The sequence below is a fragment of the Nicrophorus vespilloides genome, unplaced genomic scaffold (genome assembly GCF_001412225.1).
Source record: "Nicrophorus vespilloides isolate i.1.1-1 unplaced genomic scaffold, Nicve_v1.0, whole genome shotgun sequence".
Classification (NCBI taxonomy): Eukaryota; Metazoa; Arthropoda; class Insecta; order Coleoptera; family Silphidae; genus Nicrophorus; species Nicrophorus vespilloides.
In genome coordinates, this window is record NW_017100080.1 from 360,922 (window position 1) to 377,470 (window position 16,549).

Genomic DNA, 16,549 nt, shown 5'->3' on the forward strand with positions numbered 1-16,549 from the left:
TTTCATTGCTCGACGACGAAAGGAACCATCCTTCTTACATTTCTGCGTGACTGGGGAGGTGGGGTGTCAATCAAATGCAAGAGTCTCCGCAAGAAAGTTACACAAACAAACAAAGAAAAAACAACGATAGAACTAATTAATTGCTAAATCGTAATCATAATTACAGCCTGGAAGTAGAAAGAAGTTGCGATTCAAGTTACACTATTTTAACTGAGGAACGTAAATTATATAAGCTTTGTACAAATGGAAAATTAACAAAAAAAAATAAGAAAAACAATGAATCGAGGAAAACTGAGAGAAAATAGTTGAAATAAAATTACAATAAAATAAAACTATTGTCTTAGCGAGAGTGCGTGGACACACACTCCCCATTCACGAGGAAAGTACGCAGCAAAGGACGATATCGAATCGCAGCTGCGGTGCCTCGTTTTGTTATATAATAATAACATTTATATATTCATATTTATATATATATAATATCTATGTATGTATAAAATTATATTGAAAAATAAAAAATAATAACAAATAAAATAATAAATTGCTTAAAATAACGTTAACTTGTTTTGTTTGTATATATATAGTAGTAATAATATTATTATTATCATCATATGTATTATTAAATATAAATTTCATTTAGTATTAATTTTTCTTGACGTTAAAAATAATTTATTCGTTAGTTGATTGATGGTTCTAGTTTGGGTATTATGATGGTGATGACGTCGCGAAGGAAGAATTAGCGTTCGCTTAGTCGGCGTGCGGTCACCTGCCGGTAATGACCTCTTCCTCGACGTTGAGTAACCGTTTCACTTTGTCCGTATACCTCACCAAGAGAATCTTGGAGGAGCGTGTGCTCAGTTTCTCGTTGGCATTCAAGAACTGGCAGCACCTGGCCCGCTCCAGGAACTCTGTCATCTTCATTTCCCTGATATCACCGCTGTTACTACTACTATTGCCACGTTCCGCACCACCACTAGTACTGCTATTATTACCAGAGCTAGAACTAGCACTACTGCTACTAGGATTGTTATTGAGTTGACGCAACAGCGTTTCTTTTGATTTTATCTTGAGGATGTTTGAGAGGTCCTGAAGAAGCACCCAGCGCTCCGATTCGCAATCAGGAAGCGCGTACAGATTTGGCAGCATCTGTTCGCTGATCTCCATCTCAATGTCTTCTTCCATCGGAATGGGATCACCCTCCGGTGCACCGGCCAGCGTATCAAAGCCAACGTCTGGGTCATCTGGAAATACAACAAACAAGTAAATACATGTATTGCTTGGTATATTCAACTAACTGTGATAAATCAAACATTGTAGAACATTTAAAAAGCGATCACCGAAATCTGAAAAGTCACGAATTGATCCCATTATTATAGCATTATTCAGGAAATATAAATAATTTATTGGCAAATAGTCCAATAAGCAAATATTAGAATCTTACTAAACTTTGGATTTACAATTTGTTTTAATTAGACATTGAGATAATTCGAAATTATGAGGAAATGCGCTGTACATTTCATTCATTCATAATCCTAGTAATATCATAGTACTAACCGAAGAGATCGGCCGGCCCGCTGTACCTCCAAGCCGGCATAGGTTTTCCTTGGAGCTCGTGCAAATGTTGTTGCAGGAGCGAGACCGTGGCATCGTCCACGGCCAGCTGTATCGGTGTTATGCCTGAGTAGGTTGCGAGGGACGGGTCTGCGCCGTACGAGAGCAGCAGCCTCACGATCTCCACGAATCCGTTCTCCGCAGCTTCGTGTAGCGGCCTGCGACAAGCAACAAATAACGCGTTAATTATATGTAATTCTGGTGGGCTAGTTAGCGCGCGCGCGGCCTCAAATTTCAATTTACCTTATTCCCCCTTGCGCAGACTCGCTGACTAGAGCTCCGTATTGCAACAGAAGCCTCGCAATATCCAAGTGCCCTTTTGAGCAAGCCTCGTGCAGTGGTGTGTATCCCGCATTGTCCTTCGGCGAAGGATCGCAGGAAATCTTCTCTAGGCAGTACGCCGCTATATCCTAAATTGTAAAGAAAAACAGAGAGGGATGAGATCACGAATGAATGTGAACATTGTGAGTAGTCATGTAAGAATGAGAGAGAGATAGAAAGATGAGTGATAAGGTATTTGTGCCTGAACTCACCGTAAAACCGGAACGCGACGCCCTGTGGAGTTGCGTTTCGCCGACCCCTTTGTTCAGTACCCACGTCTTGATCTCCTTCTGAATCTCTTGGACGGATGAAGGGATTTTCGTCTTTGCGCCCAAACTCCGCCTACCCCTTGGCCTCTTCCCGATTTCTTCGTTTGGTTCGGTTTTCACCACGTCCTCCTTCTTCACGGGCTTTTTCTTTTTTCTTATATAGTCGAAACCTGAGCTGAATTTTCGCTTGCCTCGCTTCTTATCTGTACCGCTCTTGACTACAACGCTAATCGTAGGCTGCTTTTTGGTCCAAACGCTATCGTTTTCCTTTCCTTTAACAACCTCTTCCTCATCCTCTGGCGCCACCAGATCATCGACACACGTTATAGGCGGTGCCGAGGCAGGTCGGTCCTCTCCAAACACCTCCCTAATGGTTGCCTTCTCCTTGAGTATTCGTACCAGCGACGAGTTTTTCGGAGGCTGGATAATCTTAGGAGCATCGGCTTTGAGACGTTTCCTTTTTCTACCGCCGTACCTTTCGAGCAGCTTATCGATGAAGGAGCTGCGCAGCGAAGTCTCTGAATCGTTTGCAAAGCTATAGTTCGACTCGAGATCACTGTCCTTTTTGAAATCACAGTTTGTAGGGGATATGGGATATGGGTCCAGGTCCGGCAGCGAGGTCGATATTCGATGCATGTTGGGCGGCCTCGACACCTTGATCAGCATCCTCGGCATCCGCAGCGACTTTTTGTACCTGTACAAATCCTCCTCCCATCCCGGTTGGAAGGCGGATCCATCGCCAAATGTTGGTTTTTTCGCCGGCTTAGTTACGAGTAAATTCGGCTTAATGTCTTCATCCCACAATTTGAATTTCGGTTTCACTTCAACAGATTTACTAATTGTCTCATCCTCCTCCTGTTCTTGCTCCTTCTTGATCGTCGACGTTATCGTTGCGGAGCTCGTAGTCAATTGACTAAGTGGAGCATCCGAATCGGAATCACTCTTCACTTTCATCTTCATCGGCTTCGCCTTGGGCTTGGCAGGTTTCTTCGATGGACTTCGCAATTGCTCTAAGAACTGATCGCAGGCACTGTTGAAGAGTTCGTCCGTTGGACTGGGTGGCAGCTGGATCTGGTTAGGTACGGTCTTCCGATCCTTACGCATCTCCACGAGACTCTGCCTTTCGAGCACTGGCATTTCGTTGTCGCTATCTTGGAAGTCGAAAACACTAGTCTCCGATGAGCTTCGGATATCCGTGCGCATCTTCGAGTGGATCAACTTTGGCGGACTAGCGTTATTGTTTACCGTCTCCTCCACCTGTTTCAGTTCGGCCTTTGTACGGATCCTTGCAGCAAGGAATGCGGCTAGGCCATCCAGATCTGTGGACTGATCCTTGACGGAATCAACCGCCTTAGGAATGCTCGGTTTGTACGGGGGAGTGTTCGAGGTCCGCTCCAAGCTGACTGCTGTAAAGGGCGAAATGTTCCTACGACCGACGATACCAAGTTTCGGCTGCAACGGGGCCATCACCTCCGTCGTCGGCTGTTGAATCTGCCTCATCAACTGTTGCTCTTGTTCCAACTTTCTGGCACCTTTGTTCTGAAGGCTCGTACGCAGTATGTTAAGCACATTCTTAGTTGCTTTCTTCGCCCCCTGTTGTGGATGCGGGTGCGGCTGCTGAGGTAACAACGGTTGAGGCGGTGGGTGTTGCGTGTTCATCGCCTGCGATGTCTGGTGTTGCGACGGCATCATCATAACTGGCGGCACTTTACGCTGGAACTCGTAAGAAGACAGTTTCTGCTCGATTTGCTGGTCAATGGTTTGCCGCCAGGACTCCATTTTCGGAATTTTCTCGGGAACTTGAGAGGGTAGGAACTCTTGCGGACGTTTCGTTGGAAAGTCCATTCGGGGCAGTGGTGCTGTAGCCGTCGATGCCATCGGATATCTGTAATAGTTCTGGGGGCCACCAAAGTTCGGCAAGAAGTCGATTTTGGGAGCCCTCGGCGGCGGCGGTTGGTATTGCGGGTTGTGCTGCCTGTACTTGCGGTCATCGTAGTCGATATGAGTAGAGTCTGCAGTCGTCTTCACTGTTTTCACGGACAGATCCAGAGGCGACTCGCGTTTCTGCTTGGCGGTAAGCAACTTCTGTGGCGTGGTAGGAACAGATTTTTGTGGAGGATGGTAGCTCTGCGCCGTCGTCGGCGGCTTCTGGGCAAAGGCCTGGGGGGCATTGGAGTAAGATATGGGTGTATTCTGCTGATAATATTGGTTAGCAGTTTCCGCCTGGTAGTGTTTCTGCCTGTAATCTTGCTGATAATAATTCGTTGCTTGGCTATTGCTGCTGCTACTGCTGCCGCTCCCGCCTCCACCTCCTGGTCCGCCAGCACCGCTGCTCGTATAAGGTTTATAATTTGTGTATGGGGGGATAAGACTAGAAAATGAGTTACTATTGTTTGTTGTTGAGGAGTGGTATTTGGAATAGGCGGGATAGGTCTGCTGGTAGGAGTGCGGCGGATACGATGGGGTAGTCTGTTGTTGTTGTGGCGGTTGCTGCTGAATTGGTTGTTGCTGCTGTTGCACCGATTGCTGCTTATGGATCTTGGACTCGAAATAGGTTTGGTATTGAGGTCCGTAGCTCGGTTGCTTGGCAGGTTGGTGGATTGCGGTATTCGGCACGTGTGAACCCTGACCTTCGTTCTGCTGCTGATCCCAATAAGGGACAGCAGAATGTTGCTCTGATCGCACAGATCCATCGTTATCTCTATTAGGCTGAAGACGCTGTTGCTGGTGCAGTTGCTGTTGTTGCTGCAATCGCTGTTGCTGTTGAATTCTTTGTTGCTGTATCAATTGATTCTGTCGTTGCTGATGCTGCAACCTCTGTTGATGTTGCTGCTGGTGGTGAAGTTGTGCCGGTAACCGATGTTGCTGTTGCTGCGGTTGCTGGGACTGTTGATGTTGTTGCTGTTGCGGAGGATGGTGATGGTTGTGATGATGGTTTTGCTGTAACAACTGTTGTTGTGGTTGTTGTTGAGGTTGCTGTTGCGGTTGTTGTTGTTGATGATGATGTGGATGCTGTTGTTGATGATGATGATGATGTGGATGCTGTTGTTGAGTGTTGTTGGTAGATGGGCTGCCTGAGGTTACGCCCGTAGCCGCAGGTAGCCCTTGGAAGTATTGTCGCGCCCCCTCCAATACGTTGCTGAAGGTACTATCCATGACACGCAGGTCCTTACCCTGCTATCGCGTTTCCTGCAAGATGAACGAAAATCGAATTAGTTGGAAAGAAAAGCAAGCACCGTGTTTACACACACACAAATTCACCTCTATACTATACACATGTTATATCCCTGCTATTTTGAGCCCAATGTGGCGCTCCGGCTTCGACAAAAATCCCAAACGTTATCTAAATATAAATGACTGAAAACCTAAATTCGCCCTGCATTATTTATAGGCCATCGGCGGGCGAGAAAAGTTTCGCGAAAGAAGGAGTCATGTGTGGCGCGCCTTCTACCCGTCCGTCCTCTTCGTCTTTACAGTTTCGAAGCATCCTCCAGATTTATGTAGGTCATATAATGTTCGTTCCGTCGCGCTGTTGCGTACATCGTCGCACATACATGCATACTCCATATCCTCCACACACGACGCCTTACTTTCTCCAAACGTAACGGTCGCAAAACGAAGAACCGGACTTTGGAAACGATTTTCAATCGCTAATGTCGCTGTTACCGTTCGTTCGTGCCTTCGAACGTTCAAATCACTTTTGTTTCGATTCATTGATTCACAGCTGATTCGCCCAATTCAACAAAGTGTTCATTATTTATTTGATATCATTTAACTTTGCCGAATTTGCAAAATGAATAACACATGGAATAGTACTATTACCAATACCATTAATAAACCGCAGCGATGAACAATTGCGTAACACTTGATTCAGCAAACAAAGCTACTTAATTTATTAATTAATACAACTTTGAACGGAACATAATATAATGTACAACATACAATCAATATCTGAATGAATAATTTCCGCGCAATTCACCTTTACCAAATATCTTAATAGTCAAAATAATATTTTAAACATAACACAAATATATTCGATTATATAATTAGTACGCTTTTTATTGTTCAAAACATAAACTATGTTGATTTTTTTAGTAATCCACCTACTGTACTTCTGTTTTAACATTTCACGTTGTGCAAGTGGAATTATTTTGGTTGGAATGTACATTATTGGCATTTCCACAGGTTTCAAATAAGAATAAAATGTATTAATACTAGCACAATGCACTTACTTCTGCATTATTACTATCTATAATAGGAAACGCTCGTTTGTTTGCCACAACCGCAGTTCCCTTTCTCGAATGCACGAATGAATGAAAACGCGAATTAAGTATCAAGAATTTCAATTGAATGGTCAATGATTGTTAAATCTCATCCAAGATTACTACAGAGATTCGTAATAACTTGGGTTTTGAGAACACCGACATCATTATTATTCAATGCTTATTAATGATTGGCTGCGATTGGGTGAAAGTTTTGGGCTTATATTATTTGATACTTAAATGGTATTTCAATTATGGAAAGTCTGTTGAGAGAATGGATGTTACTTTCATTTTTAATTTAATAAAAAGAATGCAATTACGATTTTATCAAATATAAATGACAAACATGTTGTTGTATTTAATGATAATACTATACATGACATATATGTTTTATTAACGTAAGAGTAGTTAATTAAACGTACTTATAAAAAAAACAGGATTATACAGTTCCTAATTAGATTTTTATGTATGAATAATTAAATGATATTTTGTCCAATTAAGCTTTATACTCCTGCTTAGATATATAAAGTTATTTGCTAAGGCAGTGTTTGACACTGAGAGATTAAATCTTTTGATTTCGATTAACTTCCTTTGGCTTCTCAATATATATAGTATACTTTTTTTCATATGAAATTCAAGATTTCAATTATAATATAAATAAAACATCCATATTATTAGTGATACATATTATTCAATGACAGAAAATGTTTCACTGACATTGAACACCTTAAGTACTAAGTTTATTTAATTGCTTATATTATATTGCCTAAACAATTTATACATGTTACAACTACTTGTACAAGTTGTCAAATATAATAAACACAGTGTACCGCGTTGTATACGTTTAAATTAATCTAAGCTCAGTAATACTGTGGATCAAATTACTTGTATATTCTTTGATTGTTAAAATATAATGTTTTTGTGAAATCCGAATCAATAAGTATAGGATATTGTTACACAATTAGATGTAGTTGACAGGGTAAACAGATTCGTAGTTTTTATTATTTATAATCGAGCGTTTGAAGTACAATTATTCAATATATAATAAAATGTGGATGTCGCGAATGAATCAACAAAAGTCATTACGTGGATTCACGGCCAAGGCCGTCGTTTTCCGATCTCTCTCCCAGGGATCGCAGAATGAAAACCGCGCGCGCGCTATGCTTTTTACTCTTTATTTTTTTTTGGTTTGTTTTCCGCCGATAAAAAGCGACGCTCGCTGAAAGTCTAGCAGCGCGCGCCAAACGTAAAATGGGAATCCCCTACATACACTCTTTTTTTTGTTATCCCCCGCTAATAACAAGCGGATTAATCAATCCTGCCGCAATTACTGCGCGTCGCATATGTCCTACAAATATTTTCGCGTTTGCTTCGATTGCGCCGAATCCAATCCACACGAATCTATTAGAGGAACTGCGATAATTAGTTTTTAGCGGATACAATTAGTTGCATTTGCATTTCAGTGCCAAGGTCGAGCGAGCATTGTCCGCCACGAAAGGGTGTTTCCCCTTTTGCGTGCGTGTTTTAGAATTCGTACGATCCTTACTTATTTCAGTTCTTCTTTTTTGGGTTCGTCCATCAGTTTCTTTCGGTTCGTCGCGCTACGGTCTCGCGGCGGAGGCAGTTAGCCCACTTTCTCGGCTTGCTTAATGTATGTTTACAGTTAGGTCGGGACGAGGAGAAGGAGGAAGGAAAACGCCGAGACGCCGCCCCGCGACAACCGAAGATTCGCGAACTGCGCCAATTCTACGTCTTCGGATCGTTTCGGAAAGGTCAGAGGAACTGCGAGAATCGGGTCAATGGACAATGTCGACACCGCGAAACGCACGTCGAGCGCTTTACCGAAATTACTAGCGGGTCGAAAGAAAACCGAAACACTTTCCACATATATATATATATATGTGCGATTTTCTTTTCCTAATCCCAATCCCCATCAGTAGTACCCAACAGCTGATTACGCAACAAGTCTGTGGGAATCTATGAATGGAAACAATTGTAACTTAAGCTCTTAAGGTCGTCAGCCACCGGATCAGGCACGTCCAGCCACCGAATTATCCATGACACGTCCGGCGTCGTTCCGACTTTCTAGTTAAATAGTTTATTATAGAAAATAAAGACCGTACTTATTTCATTCCGTTCAGATTGTATCAACTTAATGCTGAGAAAACCAAAAGTAAAACATAATAAATAGATAACAATAGAATAGTTTATATTTTCGCATTAATCGGATGGAATTTAATATAGCAGACATTATAACAAATCTTAACAAACGGTTAAATTTAACATATCAAAAGAAAAATACACATTCATTAATCACAAACCATAACCTTTATTTCTTATTTTTAGATCTAAATATAATGATAGTTTATTGAATTATGTATCAAATATCATCAATAAAATAAAGCAAAAATTACTATGTTTTTCGTATTATGTAAGTATAATCTATATTCGTTTTTGTGCTTACGAATATCTAATTATACGATATTTCTACTATCAAAATCTATAAAGAGAGATGTAAAATGTATACTATAAATCTCATATAAATATGATAATCAATTAATCCAAATAAACATTACTACATCTTACGATAACCTAAGATCTACATTATTTATAATATTTGATATTGTTACTTTTACTATCAGTATGTAATACGGCTTTTCATTAAATTCACGAGAACATTATTTCAAAATGTTTTTTTTTAACTTTAAGTATTTTTATGTCGTATTCACACGGTGCGTGACATGAGACATACATTTCTGTCTGGCATACCAAATACCATGTACACTATCAGTTGCACTTTCTAGTTCAGTTACATTCAGTAGTAGGCCTGAAAGACATTGATGTCTCATCTCACGTATAGTCTGGTTGCATCATTATTATATGTTATTCATTATCAGGATCCTACATCTATTTACATGTACATTCTATTACATTAATATAATAAAATCAGTTTAGGTTTCTTTCAAATTATAAATAGAAAAGTTACTAAAATATAAACATTATATATAAAATATATATATAAAAAGTATATCTACGATTATTTGTTTGATTTGTTTCGTTGACAATAAATTTATATATATTTGATAATGCCAAGTATAGAGATATATCAATTAATAACTATTTTTTTTAGTTAATAAGTATAAATATAAATTTTGTTAATTCCTATGTAATAATGGTATCAATGATAACTTGGTATCTTATATCACATTATTTACAGTAATAAGATCTTTATTTAAACATTTTTTTTTGGTCACAATATGTGCCAAAAGGTTATCGACCGAGGTCTTTTCGCCATAGTAATAAGATTTTGTAGTATCCATTTAAATGTATTCTATATAAAAAGCTAAATATAGGTAACATGAATGGGTGTCCGGTAGCTTTTGACAAAACGGGACAAATATAATGGTACTTTAGTAGATCGAAAATGATTTGCTTGAGTAAAAAGTTTTAACACCACTTAGGTACACATAATACATTCAGCTCAATAATATAGCTGATGTGTGACGATTTACAAATAAAATTACTGTTACCGGTATAATTTACCATTTATATATTAATCAACTTTGATTTGATAATTATTTACGAAAAAAACATAGATTTTACATTAACTGGATTCGATAATAATTTTTTAACTAACTTTAATAATACCCACAATCAATATTTTTCAAACTATGATACAAAATCAGATGTGTCAATGAGTCAGATTCAATTAGAAATATAGCATTGACAGTGATATAATACCAAATAATTATTAATGTGACAGCACAGTCAGGAAACATATTGTCATCGGTGATTGATTATTCATAATACAAAGTAAATATCTCTAAATCTGGTAAAATATAAGAGATGATAAATGATAGTCATTTTGAAAGAAGCAACGATACACTATTAATTCACATAAGATAAGTAATCAACATTCATTAGTAAAATAAATCAAAACTATTCATTATTATAAATGACAGATACTTTTTTTGTAAATTTTTCTTTATGATACATATATTTCTGGACAGATCACGTGCTTCAATAGTCGTTGCAATAAGGAAACAAAGAAATTAGGAGTCAGCGATTATTTTGATCTTGCGCGTCGAGGCCAGGCTGATGACTCACTGATTTAATTAGCAACTTGGCATTGGCAGTGACATAATAACAGATGACGTACTGTCATAGAATCAATACAAATGAAAACCTCAAGTTGTTTATGTGCGTTATAATTATCAGCTAATACGCCATGGTAACATGACATTCCGTAGAATCATTTGACACAAATTGCATTGTTTTCTTTTTTTAATAACAATTTATGAAAACATTTGCGAGGCAATAAACGTGGAGTAATAGTAACAATTATTAATTGATATATTCATTCAAAATAGTTTATTTAAACGAAGTCATTTGTATGCGTGTATTTAAATAGGATTTATTGAAATTTATACGGTAATGGTTAGTTTAACTAACATACAATAAGTGATTTGTTCAACCGTATCGGATTGCGGTCATTAAACTTTTGGGTTTGATTGTAGATTGATGCAATTTTCCTTAATGGAAACTTGTTATAGATGCTTTAGATTATGTTTGTAGTTTATTGGATCGACATATAAAAAACTTCACTCTACTTAACAGATCACTTTAACAGACACAAACAATTTTCTCTGAACTGAGATTTCACAATATTATTTATTTATACTCACTAACTTATTTTATTTGCTTAAGACGTTTTAATGTGTTTGGACTATGTTTTTTTTAGAGTATGATTGATGTTCGTTCTAACCGAATGAAGATGTCATTGAGTAAGTTGGTGATTGTTTTCATTGTTGTTTATATTAACGCGAAAGCAAATGTTTTATTACCTTGACCGCGATTTCCGACTGGACGGAAAAGGACAGTGCATGTAATGCAAGTTGAATGCATGCCAAACAAACAGACATCGGATAGGATTGAAACTTCGTGTCAGGAGTGCGAAATTGAAAGAAATTCTTTCTTTTCGGTCGGAATAAAGTTCACGAGTTATACTAGAGTAAAATTGGGCAACGATATGTAAATTATACACTTACTCTCGCCGAAACTATTTCCTTCTCCTTTCTCTTTTATCACGGCTGCGATTATTCTCATATTTTGTGTGTGTGTGTGTGTTGGAACTCGTCACGAGCAATTGCGAGGACGGCTTTTGAAACTTATGCTCTTAGTTTCATCCATGGTTTCCCATGGGTCGGGGCCGGTCGGACGGACAGGGATTATAATTTATTGACACTCACAAACACACACATTTCTCTTCCTATATATGTATACAAAAACACACTGAGTCAGTCTCGCAACATCATAGCCGCATGCACAACAAATGTTATTTTTCTTTTGGTTTTTGGGACTCCTCGACTTCCCCCACCAGGCAACCAATGACCATACACCCAACAAAATGTCCGAGCAGGTAGAATTTTTAGATCATCGCACTTTCTTCCTTCAACCAACCCGGCGAGCAAACGCAGAATAAATAGAATATACTTCGGGTATTTTCAACTGTGTCGACTTTTCGCGATGCAATCTTCATATCATTATACTGAAGACCCTGATTAATAAGTAGTTAGTGATAGTTTCGTAACTAATTTAAAACTGTTCTATTAGTATATAAAAAAAACATTAATTAAGTAACATATATTATATAAGTCAATATGTTAACATTGTTAGCCTATAGAAAACTAATACCAATTAATTGAGTACAAATTGTTAGAATATTACAAATGTCATATTTTAAAAAAATACTTAGCACTGAGGATTATTTCCTATTAATCAAAGAAGGTTTGTTATTTAAAAACATTTTTTTTGCAAAATTATAAAAAAATGTCTGTTCTAAATGTTCATAAATCCAGTTTAGATTAATTTATTAATAAATACTTTTTTTTACATATTCACGATTAAATAATTACAATCGTTATTATGATTACTAATAAATGTAGATTTTGTTTTACAAAAATAAAATCTACATCAGCATTAGGATTATTTTTTGAGATAATTAAGAAAATTCGGTTTAAAATAAGCTAATAATCTATAAGTTTACTATTTGAAAAAAAGAGTGCCATTGTAGTCCAAGCAGGTAAAGACTAGCGTCACTCAAGCAAATCACAAGATTTAACTTTAAGATGTCAAATATAAACACTATATGATAGATATATCTATAATAATTATAAATATGATGTATGTTAAAAATAAATTATATTTTGGCTAAACTCAATAGTTTTCATTTTATGGAGATTAATTTGTGGATGAAACTTTGTGCGAACAAGTATGTTTGTTTTAAGTAAGCGTATTTAATATATCCGTACGAGCGGAGTGCTCATTAGAATAAAGATTCGTTTACATGCAGAATAGTTGGTAACGAATACGCGCCATAAATATTATGCACTTAGGATCGTGCACGTTGTATTTATTACCTAACAAGCTACAGTTAGCTAGTTATGTAAGCCGCGCTGATTTTAATGAATCATCCACGCACACTTGTCGTCCTATTCATAGCGCACTTCTCTTTCGCACATATAATCTGTACGCCTCTAGACGTAGAATATATACATATGGTATAAATCGATTCAAATCATATTGCATCAACTATGATAATTTTTGCATGAAAATGACGGCGACATATTTATTAAATCATTTCAAGTCATTCATATTTTTACTTCTATAGTAAGATTGCTACATGTAATACTTTTAATTTACTTGTCAATTAATTGTTAAGTATCACGAAGTATGTACTGAATTTGTTTAAAATCCAAGACCAAAACACTTTTATATATATTTCAAATATATATTTAATATATTTCAAAATTTTATATTAATAAAAACTTTTAAAACATTTTAAGTTATGTTTCAATTATGAAACTCATTTATATAAGTCAACAGTTATCGCAAGGACCAATACATTTTGTAAATTTTAATTTATAAAGGCTTTTCATTTTAGATATCTGCTTCCATTATAAAAATTAAACACCACCAGTAAACCATCTTTGTCCACTGTACCCAAGCAGATACAGCGGTATTTATAGAATTTTCTGCAATCTAGTAAGAAATAGCTAAAACTTGTAGTTGTATATTTGTTTTTTAATATATAGAATTATATAATATAACGATAAAAGTAAGACATGTACTTTGCACTCGAAAACTCTGATCAAAAAGGGCTTTAGGGCAACAGCAACCATTAGAAAAAATAGAATGTCGAAGTGTCTGATACAATCGTCAAAGGAATTATCAAAATAACCGAGAAGTACTTTTGATTTTCAACATGGCAAGAAATTGTACTTTTTACTTATATGTTGGACCTAACTATGGACAACGCATGGAAACTGTAACAAATACCATCTGCCTAAAAATAACTCAATTGGAGTTTACAAGATACATTGTACGTAGAAAAAATTGCATTGAAGTACCCACTCGAGTACACCAAATTTTTGTATTTTTTTTTTGAAAAAGAAAATGTGCTGTTATTTTTTTGTGTTTAGTTTTTATAAATGAAGGAATTTTTAAAAGAAAATCCATGTTTTTCTTTGTTGGAGTTTGGGCACAAATGGGTTAAATAGTAGAACAAAATTAGAAAAAAAAAATACTTGAACGCATAAAAAAAATCGAATAGTCCGATAATTATTAGAATCTAATTCTGAGCGATTTTGCAGGTTTTAGATGTGTATTACTTTTATTTTTACACTATTCACTCTTTAAATTCTAAAACTTACAAACAGAAATGATTAATTTGATCGTTTTTGTTTTCTGAGATAAATGTTCTTCTATTTGACATTGACATTCTTTCAGAAAATCAAACAAAATTCAAACGTATGTAAGAAAACAATAAACAATTAAGAATAAACCTTAATAATTTCTTATTATACTCTATTATTAATATGAACTTCTTATGATTCTGACACAATAAATTCCAACGTTTGCGTAACACAACAAAACATTTTTCAATCGGCAATTTGCCTGCAGCAATTTCGAGCAAAAAAAAAGAACAAACGCAATTTATAATTTTGATTATGCAAACACATCGGTACAATGTAAACCGCAGCGAGTCGTATTTATTTCTCTATCGCAATCGATTTTGGAAAGTGGCCGTATCCGAATTTCGTTGTCATTAAAACTTTTCTTTTCCAACAAAACCCCGGTCCGTTTCTTTTTTTTTGTTTCCGATTTTTTACGCTATTTTTTTTCTAGCGTACTCACTTGAAGATTTTTTTTGTAGTATTTACCTCTTCGTTTGCAGGACATAGCGAAGAATGATGATGCAACATGCTATTCCCAGTCGTGGGCTCCTCGCACTTCGGAATTTATTGCATCTTGCTGCGGTACATTTCCTTATATCCTTAAGATCATGTTACCAATGCCTGAAACAAAAAAAAAAACAAAAATTATAGAAAATGTACGACGACTTATCTACGGTCAATCACTGATTTCGTAACATAATGAAATAATATTATTCTGGAATTTTCCACATATTTACATAATAATATGAATCGAATTTACATAGAAATTATATAACTAATATTATTGAATAGTTATTTAGCTAATATTATCGAGGAAATGTGTTCAGTTTTTATATATTTGGACTTAAATAGGAACTAGCCATAAACAACACAACACTTTACAGGTATAATTGACTGGAAGGTTATAATGATTATGCCTGCTTCAAAATTCATTTATTGTAATTGTGTAGTAATAAGAAAAAAAACAGTACACTTTTTTGTATTATTTTAATTCAAAGCGTATTATTTGAAAATTAATTAAATTTTATAGTAAATGGTTGACATTTTCTCGTGCTTTCATATTGTTGGTACTTAAGTATGGATATTATAATTAAACTTCACATTAAATTTGAAGGTTTGGATTTGATTGTCTATATTAACATTGGACTTTTGTCTTTTTTTGCGATCTTATTATCATTGGATATTAGTGCTTGTATTCATTGTGTAAATGTATTTGAAATCAATTTATTTACAAACTTGTATAGGTTTAGTTGTAAAATTTTCTTAGAATAATGTATATTTTGTAATTTTAGTATATAATAACTTAGAAAGATAATTGAGGTAATGAAGGTGAAGGTGAACGTCATTCCAAACACATCGTAATAAAAAATCAAGTAGTGATGGAACTGTACGAGACTAGAATCAATATTTACTTATAGTTAGATATTTCTATTAAGATCTTTGCGGAATTTGCGGTAGAGCGAGAATTCATCTGAGAGTTACTAAGAAACTATCGAGACTTAAACTATTACGCATTCATTACATGTTTTGTGCTTTTGGTAATTGCAGGCTTTCGCAAGGTTTCGACAATAACAATGTGTCCGACCGAATTCGGTGTAGATTTCGACGAAGACGACGTTGTCCTTGGACGTGCGTATGTGTCGAAACCAAGGTTGCAATCTCCGCTCGAGGACGAAGCGGCAAGTGTACGTAAGGATGCAGCATCATGCTCCTGCCTTTTGCACGACTTGAAGCAAAGTGCAAAAATAACGCAGCATTCGGCACACAGCTTAATGTCCAGTAGCCGTTCGACTTTTCGTAGATTCGCGTTGCATTTGTGGATGCACGCAGAGCGCACTGTTTTTGTTGCGTAACCGACGTCGGTAGACGCGGTTCTGCCGCAACATCAATGTCAGAACGCACCCAACTATTTAGGTCGCAACTCGAAGCCGCACAAATAGAAATAACAAATAAATCATTTACGAAAAAAAATCACGAGTGCTCACGCTCACTTGCTTTTACATTTAATCGCTGGATTTATTTATTTTGTCCACATTTAAATGCAAGTGCATCAATAGTAGATTACAAATCTGTAGTAGTACTAGGACTTCAAAATATTTATTTTCTTTCATAAAATATATATATTGCCCAAACTTTAAAAATCATCCATTTAATCTGTAAATTATACAGCTATATTGATATTTCTCCATGAATAGAAATAAAAGAACTATGGAGTATCTTGTTGTCAGAATTTCTAACTTATTCTTTATCATGATTGTATCCTTTGCTAAATAAGGTATTATGGATTTGTACATACAATAACAATGTATAATCTAGTATATGATTGTTTTTTAATTTTCAATGCGTATTAATA

The 16,549-nt window shown here is 36.3% G+C and overlaps 1 protein-coding gene across 1 annotated transcript in view; it reads right to left on the minus strand.

Moving 5' to 3' along the window:
• Positions 1-634: 634 nt before the first annotated feature.
• LOC108566905 (probable basic-leucine zipper transcription factor N) overlaps positions 635-16,549 on the minus strand; it is a 65,099-nt gene continuing 49,184 nt past the window's right edge. Inside the window, exons 4-8 of the mRNA XM_017927028.1 lie at positions 14,683-14,817; positions 2,142-5,387; positions 1,852-2,018; positions 1,552-1,766; positions 635-1,238 (exon numbers count right to left, since the gene is read on the minus strand). Of these exons, the coding sequence (XP_017782517.1) occupies positions 760-1,238; positions 1,552-1,766; positions 1,852-2,018; positions 2,142-5,354 (4,074 nt within the window). The 5' untranslated portion in view covers positions 5,355-5,387; positions 14,683-14,817 and the 3' untranslated portion in view covers positions 635-759. The remainder of the gene's footprint in view (positions 1,239-1,551; positions 1,767-1,851; positions 2,019-2,141; positions 5,388-14,682; positions 14,818-16,549) is intronic.